Below are 15464 nucleotides of genomic sequence, written 5' to 3'. Positions count from 1 at the left end.
TGTGAAACAGAGGGATTTCTTGTTGCTGCCCACTATCAGTTTGTTCCCACTCGCAATTACTAAAATGTGATTCTTTTATAGAGACTGTCCAATACCTCGTCTGTCTACCGTCTTTGCCATGCCTATGGATTTGACTCCGAGGTCCATCCCTGACATCTCCAGGGCGTCATAGAAAATGATAGGTTTATACTTCTCTTGAATAAGTCCAAATACGGTCTCAGTATTTTCTGTCACTTTTGACAGCAACGTGATTGTCAAGATTCAGGAAAGATATGCTAAACTTGAGCACCTGAAGAGCTGTGAAAATGAGTTCCATAGTAGGGTAACAGATGTTTTGACGCTGAATGATGGAAGATCCAGCAGATGTTCGTGACTGGATCTGGGGAGTAGGAGAGTATTTGTTGTATGAGGAATCCGTGGAGGTATCACAATGGCAAGTGAGAGTGAGTACCTTGAAATCAATTCTTTCACGGATCCGTATCCAGTGCATGGAATTCAGAGAGAAATCTACACCTCAGGTCTTGGAACGGTATATATAGTCTGCTTAGCCGTGTTTCTAAAACCCTCATATAGCAACGTCAATCTCTCCAAAGCAAATCCTCCCGACTTGTTATATACTCAAAGCCAAAAGAAACGCGAATAGTGTTAACTGATGATATTGGCAGTGAGTGAAAACATTGCATTTTCGTTCTACTAACTCTCCTTAAAGGGGAAAGAAACGTTAACGTCAATAACGGGTGTGACCTCCATTGGCATCAGGAACAACTGCACATATTGGGTAATCCTCTTGCGAATGTTTATTGTAAGCGTCAATAATACCCCGTTGCAGTTGTTGGAAGTCAACTGGACCGACTCGCTGTTGATGAATTTGCCTTTTCAACTCCCAGAGGTGATGAAATTCAAAACCGGGCTTGAAGCTGGTCGATCCATGGTCTGACTGTTGTTGTTCTGGCGAAATGTTTCTGTCAGTCTTGCTGTGTGCGTTTTCGCATTATATAGCTAAAAACAAGATCATGTCTTTGATCCAAAATTGAACGAATTACTGGTCTCCACAGCTTGTCGATGTAGCGCTGCGCAATAACACCCCTACCACGACCTTGCCCATTGTTCTGAAAGATTACATGTTGAACATTTCCCCAGCTTATCGCACCCTAAAACGTGAGGGAAGGCCCTCCTCAACGATCTCTCTCCAAAACACAGATTTCTAAGAATCTTTTACCTTGATGACACCACATTCTCACTCTGCTGTCTGCAGTATCGATACAAAAGTGACTTTCATCTGAGAAGACGATGTTCTGCCACTGTCCATTACGCCAGTTACGATGAACTGCCGCCAAGGTCGGCCGAGCACGTCTATGTCGTGGTGTCGAACGTGAACCAACGCATGGTCGACGGCAACGTAGACCAGCCTGACTGAGATATCAACGAACAATATTGTGGCTGATGGGTCTGTTGTGTTTTCTTTACGGTCTCTTGTGGTAGCTGGTATGCAGCGATTTCGCAATTAAGAGGTGACAATGTAGAGAGCTTGCCGGTATGACGTTCCACGTGGAATTCGGCTACGAGGGTGGTTATCGACGGGGTTTGTCTGTTGATAGCGGTCAAGCAGACTGTAGATAATGGACTGAAGTGTTCCATAATACATGGCAACGCGTTGGATGCTCCAACCTGCCTCAGTATTCCCTATTACTTCCTGACGTTCTTTAGCAATTCAACGTGGCATGTTCACTGTTGCCTAAAATGCAGTGCAGATGTTCCATTTCTTTAGTAGCATCATAAGAGCAAGAACACCGTGCGAAGAATACAGTTCTAATTTCATGACCTGTCCCTGGACGGGCAAAATGAAAACGATTACGTTCGTGGTAAACATTATTCTTTTGCCGTGAAGATTAGTTATTACATATCAGAAACCCGCTCAACACTGTGGAACCTGCTCAACACTGTGGTAGATAGATATCATATATATAAAGACTGAAGGATTTACTTTGAAGGTGTTTCATCAGGGTTTTGGAAGGAACGTGTAAACAGACTGTTGCTATAATCCAATCTTGTCAAAATGAAGGGTCGAGTAAGCAGAGTAGTGGTGGGTCATTTGGTGGCGAAAATGTTGGGTATGTTAGTGAGGTGATAGTGAATCTATTTGCAATGTTGATATATATATATATATATATAGAATATATATATATTGTCCTCCTGAGATGGTACGTAAATCCCAAAACATTCGAAGTCTAATTTAATCTTCCTCACTTTTAGCTCTAATATTATTGTTATTTTAAGTTGTGGCTAAACTTCCATACAATCGCCAACAGCTGAAGGGATGGTGTAAATCTGCTAGGGTCAATGCAGCTAGCAGAAGCACTGTGAGTCACCATGGCCCCTAGTATGGTGATCTACCTTCAGTTGTTGGTGATCAATTTTTAGATGGCATTGTCTAACATAGTTTTCTGCTTTTAAAATACATTTTAGCTAGTTTTAACACTTTTTGTGATACTCTAGTTATTTTACGGTCCGTCGATGGCTGGTTCTCTAATTACTTGTATTTTTGTGCATCTACAGGATTTCTCGTCATTATATGGCTGCAATATTGCTGATGTGACATTAACTTTTAACTCACTCAGTTCCATTGCACTATATGTTTGGAAGACATTATCTTTTTGATGGATTGATTAAGGATCTACCCCTCGCTTTTCTGGAGGGCGACAAGCTATGTGCCCTGCGATGGATGTTTTCTGACATATCCATATCCCCGAGTGAACCATATTTATTGAATACTTTTATGCGATTCCCTGAACCCTTGGGTGGTCTACCAATCTTTTTTCCGATTATCTGTTCTCGGTTTGACAGTAGTTTTAGACTTTGAATTTGTTCCAGATGAGTCTGTTCTGTAGATTGTGACAATCTTTGTTCTTCACCCTGAACTGTAGATAGCACACAGGCGTTCACATGAGGCCTCAGTAGATTGTTAAGTCGTGAAAAGTTTCGGATTATCAGTTTTAACCCAAGTCAGGTCTGTTTGACACACAATTGATGAAGTGGTTTCAGAAGGTAATCTGACGACAGATGCATAAGTTGCATTAGGTAGTGTTGATTGCAGTCTTTTTCGCATCAGCAAAGCTAACGTTTTGAGTGAATTTTACTTTGTTTATTTCTATTTGCTTTTGCCATATTTTACATTTTTTGTAAAAAATGATGAATGACTGCCTGAACAATTTGTACATTTTTTGAATGTGCTGGTGCAGTATTCCTTTACATGAGACGTCCATGACCATATTTTTGGCGTCGAAAACACCTCAATGGATTTGAGATGTAGACTGCACCTGTGATATGACAGTAACCCACTTTAACAGACTGAGGGAGACTTGGAGATGAGAATGAAACAAGGTGTTTGTGTATATCAGTTCATTGTTTTTATGGATGATAAATCGTCTGACATATGTCACACCTTCATCTTTCATTTCTGACACAATGTCCAGTTCTGACATGTCAGCTAACAAGGTGCTATGGGCAGTGACTTCAAGAGGAATGTCAGTCAAGGTTTATCACAGTCAATAGGAAACATGGCCACTATTCTGTTATAGTGGATTCATACTCTTCATTATCATTGTTGAGTTGTCATTTAGTCTTTTTCGAGGGAGTTTGGTGACCCATAGTCAGCTTATAATTGTTTCATCATCCGAGCCACCTACCCACCACCGAGTATCACAAGGACAATGCTAAAAACAAGGATACCCGGATGATATACTCCAGTAGAAAAATTAAAAGTATAATCATTCCACCAGATTGGCCCACGAGCCGCCGCCTCTGGGCATACGACTCTAGGCAAATACACGAAAGTGTATATTTGAAATGAAGAAGGTCCAAAAATTTGCCTAGACTTAAAATGATACAATTTTCAAAGTTCAAACATTACAGTAAGTCCACATGGTCCTTAGCATGGTGATCTACCTTCAATTGTTGGTGATGTATAGCCCGTATTTCATATTGCTTTGTCCAAATAGTGAAATTGGTTTTAACTTTCCACACTAGTTTTAAATTGTAACTGTCATATTCTAGTTGTTTTACTGTCCTTTGACGACAGGTTTTTATGAACAACATATATTCCATTTCAGTATTAAATGCTCTCGTCACGATATGGCTGAAATGTTGCCGATGTGACGTTAAATCTTAACTCACTCACTCACTCACACATTACATGATGTAACGCTCAGGGCTTGGCGTGACTATGCGATTGATTGAGCCCATTCGACCACTCGTCTAGGTGAAGTCAGAGCCGAAGTGGTGTATTAGGCAACAGAAACAAGGTTGCAGCCCCCTATTGCCCTCAACCACCAGTATCCCTTCCTCCACCGACATAGGGCCGCAACCCACGGCAAACGGGTTGGTGGACCAAATATCCCCTGGGTCCACAACGGGGGTGAATGCCTCTTAGCATTACCCAGCACCCACCACGAAGAGGTGGCCGTTCAGGGGTGCCAAAAAGTTTGTATGTTGTTACAAGAGATTATCAAAGCTGCGGTTAACAAGTGTATGTGGAGGAAGGCATTCTTATCTAATATTTTCATATCTCTCACATATTAGCAGAACATGGAATTCATCCTCCACCAAAATACTATGACAATAAAAGCAAATCCTGTCAGCATAACTGATGTTTGTGTGTCTACCCAATTCAACCGCTAAATGGAAATATCACAGCTAAACTGAGCAATGACATGCTTGTAGTAATATGGGCGAAATCTATGCATACGTATCTTTCTACTTAAATCTGCCATATGCTTCACATTTTTGTATGAATTAGCTACTGAGGAAAGCCAACCTTGACATAGACTATCATACAACCTTTGTTTGTGTAGTATAGGGAATAGGGGTTCTAAATCGCACAGCCAAATCGCCTGCGATGTTGCAGGGAAAACCAGGGTACACCCACATCTAGTACTAACTATATGATTACTTTTCATCTCTACAAAACCCGTCCACATATAACTCTGATATGAATTTTTATCACCCAGCAAAAATAGTATATGTAATAACCAAAATGCTACGAACTAAACTACTTTATGGTTCCTTCTCTAAATAAGAGAGAATGAGTAAAACGGGAGGCTTTACCTCACATCTCTGTAACCTACCACACTGAGGGTTTCACCACACTGAGTGTACCTCCAATTAAAAATATAAAAAGCACAGGGTATGAAATGCCTGGAACCAAACTATTGTGGGAAGGTTATGCTGAGATCAGGTCAGGTAATTTATCCGTTTGCGAAGCGAAGAAACAATATCACGTATAACAAGATCAATATATGAAAATGATGAGCCTCAGATGATGGAGGCTTTCTTTCACTACCCCCTACGCAGATCGCTTCTGAAGTAGACAAAATGTAGGTGCCTCACATGTGTTTCTCTCTGACTGAGGGAAACAATTCCTGGAGTGATCAGGGTACATCTTCTACGAACGATACCAAATTCCAAAGCAGTTTCTAGAACTCTGTTTGTGCATTATGTCGAAAATGGAGAAGTAATTGCTTTTGTTCACCTATACCAACCAAGGCAATGTCACACAGTTAATGGAAAACTGCGAGTTGTACTCTCAAACTGCTCGGAGCCTGAGCATAAATGCTGCACTTTTAACCAAGGCCATCCTCTACTCTTTGATGGAGACAACTCAACATGTAAGTGTGGTGCAACTGACTATAGCATTGGAAGTAAACAATGTGTTTAATGGAAAAATAAAGACATAGACTACACACCTCAGGAACGTCTACCACTTGAGGTTCTAGAATGCCTAATCATACATGTGTTTATCCAAAATATACAACTTCTGAAGTTCCGGAAGGCGTCTACAAAAGGCAAAAAGTTTGCCATATCCAAATACGAAGGGAAGAATAGACTGATGCTGTGTCTCGATTCACCAAGTGGAGAAACGATTCCAGTCTACGGCTGCAAGATACAAGAAACATTTTGAGACTGTGGTGGGATAGAACGCCTACGGTTGGGTGTGGGGGGGACCATTTCTGTGCAGACTTGGTGAAATCTGCCACTCAACCACATCGAAAGGGAAAGATGATGAAAGATGAGTTGATGCTTCCAGATCTTTGGTGAGAATAGGTTCTGCAGAAAATATACGATATTTTTTCTACTTTGAACAAATGCATACATCGTTTGTAGTTCGAGGTACATGCAGACGAAAAATATTCATCGTTTGTAGTTCGAGGTACCTGCTGACGAAAAATATTCATCATTGTATTTCGAGGTGCAAGTTTCACACAAACAAAAAATATACATCGTTTGTAGTTCGATTTTAGTTCATGTGGGAGGGGTCCTTGGAAGGTATCTTATTCTTCACATCGTCCTGTTTGTGTATGGGGTGTATGAACTGTGAATCATCTTGTTTCGCTGATGTGCAGTGCTTCCAAAAAGGCATTCCACAGAGCAAAGACAGTCATCGAAATGTACACAAAATTCTTGGTTGATTCTACCATCCACCCAACCTTCTGTATATCACAATGGACCTCTTCTAGTAGTATATACAATGGGGGTTTTAAAACACTTTCAAGAAAAGTCTCTACAAAGCCTTATTTACTAAATAAGGCTTTGGTTGGGTCCTTAGCTCTTGCTACTATTACCCCTACTACTTAACGTGTGTTGGAGGTAACACTGTGCCGTACGGTACGATCAATAATTCTTCTCTTACAAACCCCCTACCCGGCCCATCCCTCAAGTAGTACAAGTTAGGTTCGTCGGCTTTTATATCCACTTTATCTATGTTGTAAGTTTTGACTGACCATATAGGATCGGTGGCCCGCTTACGGCTATCACCCTCGTGTTCCCCCGGCTGGTATAGATACCTCACTAGGGCCCTATCTGGTATCTGTTTCTCCTTCCCACGCAATGGAGCGGCCGACTCTGCAACTATTGATTTTAGTTTGATAGCGTCTGCCGGTTTCTTACCGGTGAGACGGGTGACTTCATGGTTGATTGCCGACACCACCTTGGGTAACCTCGTGACCCATTCAGTCGATCGTTTTCCAGGGGTGACCATCTCCCTAGCATACTGATGGCCAAACAAGCGCTCAGCCAAAGTCCTATTAAATCTCTCAACTATGGCTTGGCTGCGATGGGCTCCGGCCGTGCCACGCCTGACCTTTGTATCGTGTTTGGCTAGCAGTTGTGACACGGCACCCATGAACTCCCGTCTGGGGTCAACTTGCAGCTCTGTTGGCCACGTCAGCGGGCTGCGTTTGTATATGCGTTCGAATCCTCTGGCTACCTGGGCCGAATCTTTCGTGGTCAAGGGTTCGGCTTCCTTGTAACGACTGGCTACGTCCACTACGGTTAAGGCATACTTGTACCTCTTGTCGTGGGGTAGGAACAGTAGGTCTGCCTGGTGAACGCTATTAGGTATGTTAATACCGAACCTCCTTCTAGGCACGTAGCGTGGTGTCGGCAAATAGATCTGCCACAGGGCTTGTTTTTCAAGCCACGCTTTGGCTTCCTCCGGGGGTACTCGCGTTATTTTAGCTAGCTTATCTACTGCGCTAGCTCCTTTCCAGTACCCACGCTGGCTGTAGTAAATAGCCTCAAATTTTTTCATGTCCATACGCGTATGTGTTTATCCCATCAATAGCTATCCAACGTTTCGTGTCCATAGGCGACAGGGACGTCTTGTTTATAGTCAGTCCGTATATCTTATGTCCATCACTTCTAAGTGTGTTCATTTTGTGCCTAAAGGTACGGGTCTTGAACAGGGCTTCCTTGAATCTGGCGTGTTTGATGTGTTGTTTCACCACATACTTCTTAACCCCCTTAGCCTTCCGGATCTCACTATTGTCGGCTTTCAGTATGGAGTACATCTTAGGTCTCAAACCTATGTACTCGGCTATGGGCGTGCCAACACACTCGTCCTTCATCTTACCTAGGACCTTTTTATTTACCCTACTGTGTATGGTATGGGTCTTAGGGTAGTCGCTGGTGTCGTATAAATCGAGGTGTTTTTTCATGTCCTCGTACACGTCCTCAGTTCGAATCTCCATCAGCAGGGAATCCGTGTCAGTGTACAGCACTTCACACCTGTCACCGTACTGTTTCTTGAGCTCGTTGTAGTAAAAGTCGTACATCAGGTGTTTGGATAAATCGAGGATGCTCATCCCCACGTAAACAGGCCGGTTGAATTTTATGTGGCTTTTCTTCATGTGTAGGGCAACCAGGTTGTCTGTGAATATCTTACTACGGTTGAATGCCGGACTGGCTATCAATCTCCTGAGCTTGTCTTCCTCACTCGACCGAACCAGCTTCACGGTCACGCGTTTCCTCAGGTTCTCCATAGTCTTACCAAACACCGAGTTGTTCATGAGCTTGTAGAGATTTTTCTCAAAATCACTGGTGGCTTTTTTTCGTAGGTCTGTGTTCATTCTGATGTAGGGCTCCATCCATGGGCTCTGGTCGAACATGAGCACCCTGTGTATTTTGGTCAGCCTCATACCCAACGACAGGTACAGCTGTAGGTGAACGATGTACTTGGTCTTATTCATTAAGTTAGGCACGAGTTTTTCAACGTCTGTCACACGCCCACCTAACAAGTTATGTTGGTACTCAGACATCCAGTCTGGGTTAACCCTCATACATTCGGGGGCCAGGGGGTAGCTGTTGTGCGATGTGTGTAATTCCTTGGTATACTCTAAGTCAACCTCGAGGATATAACCTTTGTTCGAATCTGGTGCAACCCCCATAACATCAACGTGGGGTACCCATTCGAATCCCCCTGTAGGTAGATACTGGCTCATGGCCCAGCCGTACAGGTTGTTTGCGTCGAGGTAGAGAATGTGATTGGTTGGCTTGTTAGGATCGTAACCTTTCACGTATTGATTATTTGGTTTCGCGTATCGTTTGGATGCCATGGAAATCCCACCTTGCAAGCCTTTCTCAATGAATAGGTGCATGTCGTAATCTGTGAGCAATTCCAAATTAACTCCGGTCTTTTTAAGCAAGGCGTCCCACGACAGACCTGGGCTGGTGTAATACCATGCGGGGTCGAGTTTATACTGCTTGAAACACGTCCGCCTAAACGTCTCAAACACGTCGGCTAACAGCAGTAGATCTGTCCTCAAGTACAGGTCGTGATAATCACCCAGGTTCTTACAACCCAGTTTATTCCATACGTTAGTCGCGTGCGAGTAATCATCTCGTGAGACGGACGCCTCATTCAGCTTGCTATAAAAGCAGTCAATAGGGGGTAGTCTGGTCTCGGTGAACTTGGCCCAACTATCCATGTACTCATAGGGGTACACACCCTTCCTCATAAGCAGGGGTCTAGTCTCGGCATCTGTGTATCGATCGGTGATAGGGAAGGTATTGTTGGCCTTGACCAGACTGTCGAGTGACGACAGGAGGAACTGAAACGAGTCAATGAACCTAAGTCCGTTTAAGCTGAAGGAGATGTATCTCTCCATGTTGTTGGGGATGCACGTTATATTACCATCGATTTTCGCGATGGCCTGCATGATCAAGTGTGAGTCGTACCCTCTCAAGTTGTGAAAGACAACTGGGATGTTTATTGTCTTAGGGTTGATTTTAAGCTTGAGGTTGCACGCGCTGTGAGCGGCGCCTCTATACTTACCAGTTATGTGGCAGTGATCTCTCACCGAATCACCGTTAAGTGGTGAGTCACACACGTGACAGTTAGTGCTACTAGCGTGAGCTAGCCTGTCGACTCGGGTCATATGCATGGGAGCGATTCTATACAATGTATTCCTAATAATTTTTTCTTCCTCCTGCAAACACTTTAGAAACCTTTCAGCCGCGTCAGGGCCCCTATACACTACCGGAGCTTTCGTTTCCCCGTCACAACGGACGACAATGTATCCAAACCCACAGGCTTTATGCTCTTGTGTTTTGTGGGTGATGGGAACCTCGCCGGCGGCACCACTGGGGGAATCCCCCACCACAACCAAGGCTTCGAAGTCGGCGTATATGATATAAGGCACAGACATTTGGTTCTTGTGGTTACCGAATTTTAGGATATTATCACCTTCCTTAGGCATGTCGACTCGTATGGCCGTCTGCCCCACACCTTGGCAATCATCCCGGTGGGATTCTAATAAATCAGCTCGTGTGAAGCCATGTAGGCATCGTTCACAGAAGTGGGTCTTTTCTCTGTGTGCTGATTGGTCATACAACAGCCTGCTAAAGTGTTTTATCCATGTGTAGTGATACTTGTCACCTCGCTGGATCATGAATATATTGATAACGCGAGCGGGGGGTACCCCCATGGGTTCACCCAATCTGTGTACTATTGTTGTGTTACCTTCGTGCCCAAAGACATTTATAGCCAGATTATTCTGTTTTTCTACTTTAGTGATCTGGGATATGGGGGTGGGTTCATCTATACCATCCCAGTTCAGCCCATCTTCCTGAGGATAATTAGAAGACCTGTTCGGATTAGTGTCAGCTGGAAATAAGGCTGACCTGATAGCTAACCTCAGGCAATCGTTTCCTCTATTCTTAACGTTTACTATGGCATGTTTGTTCCTATAGTAGGGGGGCAAGGCTAGGTATGACCCGCCTCTGAATGGCACGTAGTTAGCTATGTCTAGATAGACATTATCGATTTTATCTACAGCCCACCCGGACCCCAAGTGTGTGTAGCGTTCTAGGTATTCTCGTATCTGCTGAAAACTGGTATCGATTGATGCGTCAATGGTCTCTGTATGTGTGACGACCTCTTGTTTACCTCGGAAGTAAGGCTGAACATATTCAGTGGTACTCCCAACCTGCTTATCGAGCGACATTTTCACTGTGATCTGAAACTTGATACTTCCTAGATTATTTAGTTCTTGGTTGACCTTATCAGCTATCAGAGGCTTGATATCTGTAATGTCTATGTTTCTATCAACGTGCATGCGCCAACCTCTCAAATAGTTGCCTACAGTGCGCTCAGTGCGCACGAACTGTAGGTCAATAGTTCTATTCTGTCGTAATAGTTCTAAAAGTTGTGGTTTCCTCATACGGGAATACCCGCCTAAACCAAAATCGTGTGCCTCGGCTTTCAGTTGTTTTACAGTGGGACGTGCTATGGGGGTATGTGATAACAATTCGACTAACCCGGCTCTCCCCAGGTTTGAATAACCCGTGTATCCAAGCTGTTTTGCTTGAGCTTGTTTTACCGTAGGAGGGGCTTCTAAACCTAGTAATCTCAACAATGCTGACTTCCGTATTCGAGAATACCCGATCACACCTCTCTGTTTTGCGACCCGCTTTAGCTCGCGTACAGTAGTCATAGTGTTTACACCTAACATAACCAATGTCTAATTGGGTCACAGTAAAGGGAGGTAACCCTTGATAAAACATTTATTTGGAGTCTATCTTGAGCAGTCGCCTACTTTCTTTTATGTAGTCCTTTTTATTCTCGTAGATGAGTTGATGTCTGACTACGTTCGCTCCGTGAGCTTTACATAGACAGTAGTGTCCTTTAACCCTGATACCACACACAGAACACGTGTAGTTAGGACTTCCCATATGGAAACAACAGAACCCCTGATTCCTGCATTTCCTACCACAGGCCTCGGTCTTCCCCATAAGTATGTATTCGCATCGGTATGGAGCGGGTCTCATGTTTACTTATATAGGTATTTAATTTAATTGCTTCGCAACCAACGCAGTAGCTGCTATACCCAACACTATGAAGCCCAGTTCACGATTCATTTGTCCCTTGGATGGTGTGTAGTACTGAGCGAGTGTGGGTTTACTGAGCGGTTCCAATCGTTTACCAGTTAGTAGGTAGTATTCTTTCATTGCTTCATCGACATCGTTGAATGTTTGAACGGCATGGTTTTCACGCTGGAGTTGTTCGTTAATAAAATCGATCCTCTGGAGGCGTTTTTTAGCGTACTCGGCCTGTGCCTTTTGTAAGTTCTCAGTAGCGAGATCGTGCCGCTTCCTTTCTTCCTGTATTTCACCCGCGTGATCATCTCGTAGTTTCGAGAAGAGGAAATTACTCCCGGAAAATGCCAGGGCATTCACTAACGCCCCACCGACCATCATAGCTATCGTGGCCATCCTATATTTATTTCATTATATTATCAGGTATTATCCCTTGTTTTACTAGGATGTCTTTTGTGGCCATCGCCATACCAAGGTTCATTATGAGCATACCCATATCCTGCAGGTTGAAATCTAGCTTGATAGTTGGTTGTTTAAGCACCATTTTAGTCAACCGAGCGTACCCTACTGCTAGACTGGCGACCACTGTGGCGTGGTATGCGTCGTTGACGAACGTTTTCCCCTCAGACATTATGTATATATAAAAATATTTTAAATTATAACATGATATGCGGGTCGACAGTGGGGGTTACCTCACCACGAGATAGCCAAGGCAGCAGTTACGCCTACAGCCAACAACAGTCGGGTTTGGTTGGTCACTGTAATAATTTTATGTTGGTTACACCACCGTTTTTTACCGGCAGCTACTCTCTTAGGATTCTGCCTGGTTACTGTTGGGGGTTCCTGTGAAGGGGTCACTTCCCTCACCTCGGGAGGGGTTTCCCTCACTGTGGGGGGTATCACCTCGGGAGCAGCATCCATCTATACTATTATTATTATTTTTTCTCTCAAATTGACAATGCTTTGCCGTGATAATCGCCGCCGTCACTGGAGCCAACAACATACCATATTTGTGGTACAGCCCGCAGCTGATAGAACTCACGGCGTGTTCGATAAAAGGGTCTTTCTCGAGGTCCTCCCACAGGTAAAGTCGGCGCTCTGGTGGAATGGGAAGGAAGTATGATACAATACCGGTGTATATCTGGGTCATAGCCGATCCTATTGTCTTTGTCATTTCTGCTCCGAGCCGGGACTCGTATCTAGCGTACAGCTTATCGATTTCTTCGGCTGACATTTTGTGAATTTTATCCGGAGTGTAGTCTCCAAAGTAATGTTTGGCTTTGCCGCCAACAGCCAACGCCACCAGTTTCTCTCGCTTATCATCATCCACTACCCCAGGTACCAACAATTGTTCGAGCAATTCCTCACACTCCATCTTATAATATAACAAGTAAGATTTAGTTTTAACTATATAATACCCGATGCAGACAAAACACAGAGAAATGAAGGTTAAGTTGCACACGACAAACACTTCAAATATCATAGCTATACTTAGCATTTGCTTAGCTTTAGCTTAGCTTTGCTTAGCTTTAGCACACCCTATATGCTACTGGTTGGTCGGTCTTGAGCACGAGCTTAGCGTGTTTAGTTTCAGCGAGCTGTTTCTTCACCCGTTCCCGTTCTAATTTACTCATCACATCGTTCTCTCTCAAACACTCCTCGAACGAATCCCTGTCCTTGCAGTGAAATAAGGCCACCCATCGCGTCTGCTCCCTGAGGTCTTTCAACACCGAGTTGAACTTCTGCGTTAGCACCCAGACGCTGTGATTTGCATGCCGGCCGGAGAAGGCCAGGTACGATAGCATGTCTCTCTTTTTTGTTATCTCGCGATTAGCGCTGCAGTCGTCCAGTATGAACAGCGTCGGTTCCCCTTTAAATTTCTCGTGAAGAGCTTTCAACCAGTCCTGCAGGCGTGTTCCAGGGTCGATTTTGTGTACGTCCGGGTCCGTCATCACCCAAGGTCGCGCGTACGTTTTATTCATGCTCAGAGTAGGGCACATGATAACGATGTTATCGAACACATCCTTGTAGTAACCCTCCAACATATCCAAGACGAAAACGGTCTTCCCACAGCCAGTCTGCCCGCACACTATGGCGCAGTGTGGGTCAGTGGGCAGTGGGGGGTACCCCCCATCAGTAGATGGCTTGCACGAATCTCCCATTGTCTATATTAAGTTGCGCGTCCATAATAACGTACAGATATAATTTCAACTTACCAGCGGGTTGAGCCTTCTTAGTAATCTGGATGGTTATCCCTTCGCTGCCGTTATCTATACGGCGCCCGCTACCGTGCAGTTTATCATCATCCGTGGATCGCATGTCCAACCATAGGGCGTACTTGGTGGTCAGGTATTCACCAATCTGCACGGAGCCTAGGTCCAGGTCCTTTGTTATGTAATCCCCCACTGGTAGCTTTTTTATCTCATCCCACAGCTGGTGTGGTCTCATACCATGACTGAACAGCTGGTTGGGCACGCCCTCGATGGTCACTTCCACCTTTTCAATCTCGGGGTTGAAAAACTTCTCGCTGTCCCTCCGGAATGGCTCGTAATCCTCCACGGGGACGACCAGGATACCTTTCATCGATCGCGCCGGCACGTTCAGGTTGATATTCCACTTATCTCGCACGACTGATCTATGCCTCAGTACGCGATCGTACAGGATAGCCATCTTCCCAGAGTACTGGCTTCGAACCTGCCTGGCCAGCTCCGGGCTAGTGACCATGTCGAACTCCAGAGAGATGTTGTCTATGGCATAACTGGCCTCATCACTGTTCGGCGTACGCACTACTTTGCTATAGTCGTTAAACGTGAGCTCGTATTCGAGCCTATCACCCAGCGCGGCCTGGTAAAACGACGCGTGTCCCGTGAGCAACTCGAAGTCGAGCGGCACGCAGAATCGATTCCCGTATGCTCGAGCGATGGCCTTTTCACCGTCCGATAGCTTGTCTAGCTGGTCTGTCGTGAAGGCATACCCTATGCGCGACCGGGTTGATTTGCTGATACCCTGGTACACATCATTGACTCGTTCTCCCTCGCTTTTCCAGAGATCCCCGTAGCAGTGAAACACGTCGCTGTCGTCGATACTCAGCACCTCGTTACCGCTGATCTTGACGGTCGTTTTCTTGATGATAGCTCGACCCACGTTCCGCACTAGCTCGCGTTTGTCGTTGTCGGAGGTCAACGTGATATTGAACGCCAGTCGAACAGTGCCTGGTACAATAAGGTCATTCTCACCAAGGTTTGGAAATCTAACCAGCAGAGTTTGATTCTGGTCTATCTTGCTTGGATTGTTGGTGATGGTCACCGACTGGCGCACGGCTCTGGCGCCTAGTGGCTCTCTCAATCTTCTGAAAGGATCTAATTTTCTGCCGTACATTGTTATATAAAGGAAATATATTTTTAATACTAATGGATGAAGACATACCTATGGATGATATGTGGGACGATAGTGCCCAGGCATTCAATGATGACCAGGAGACCTCATTCTCGCTAAGTGACAAAATCATTAATGACGCCGTCGACGCTTATTACAACGCAGTTGAAAATAGAGACAACATCAAGCCGTTGGGAAGGGACTATTCCAAGTTTACCCTCAGCAATGGCACGCTGCGTTTGAAGGCTCACCCGGAGATCGATCTCATGCATAAACACAAGAGAGAACCGCTTGCCTTATCAACATTGGTCGGTAAATATAAGAGTAACTTTGTCCGCGATGAACTAGGCTTCAAAGATTACGGTGGCGCGCGACCTAAGATTCCTCCGAAGTTAGTTCAAAGTCTGGAAGGCATCAGGGACGCCCCATCGGATCAAAAC

The 15464-nt window shown here is 44.7% G+C and overlaps 1 protein-coding gene across 1 annotated transcript in view; it reads left to right on the top strand.

The window, feature by feature from the left end:
- Window positions 1–358: 358 nt before the first annotated feature.
- The window catches only part of LOC137290806 (sodium-coupled monocarboxylate transporter 2-like), a 121118-nt gene continuing 106012 nt past the window's right edge, over window positions 359–15464 (top strand). Inside the window, exon 1 of the mRNA XM_067821939.1 lies at window positions 359–443. Within this exon, the coding sequence (XP_067678040.1) occupies window positions 431–443 (13 nt within the window). The 5' untranslated portion in view covers window positions 359–430. The remainder of the gene's footprint in view (window positions 444–15464) is intronic.

This window comes from Haliotis asinina, chromosome 7 (assembly GCF_037392515.1).
Source record: "Haliotis asinina isolate JCU_RB_2024 chromosome 7, JCU_Hal_asi_v2, whole genome shotgun sequence".
Lineage (NCBI taxonomy): Eukaryota > Metazoa > Mollusca > Gastropoda > Lepetellida > Haliotidae > Haliotis > Haliotis asinina.
Note: the sequence above shows the minus strand (reverse complement) of the source record. Positions and strands in the feature narration are given on the sequence as shown.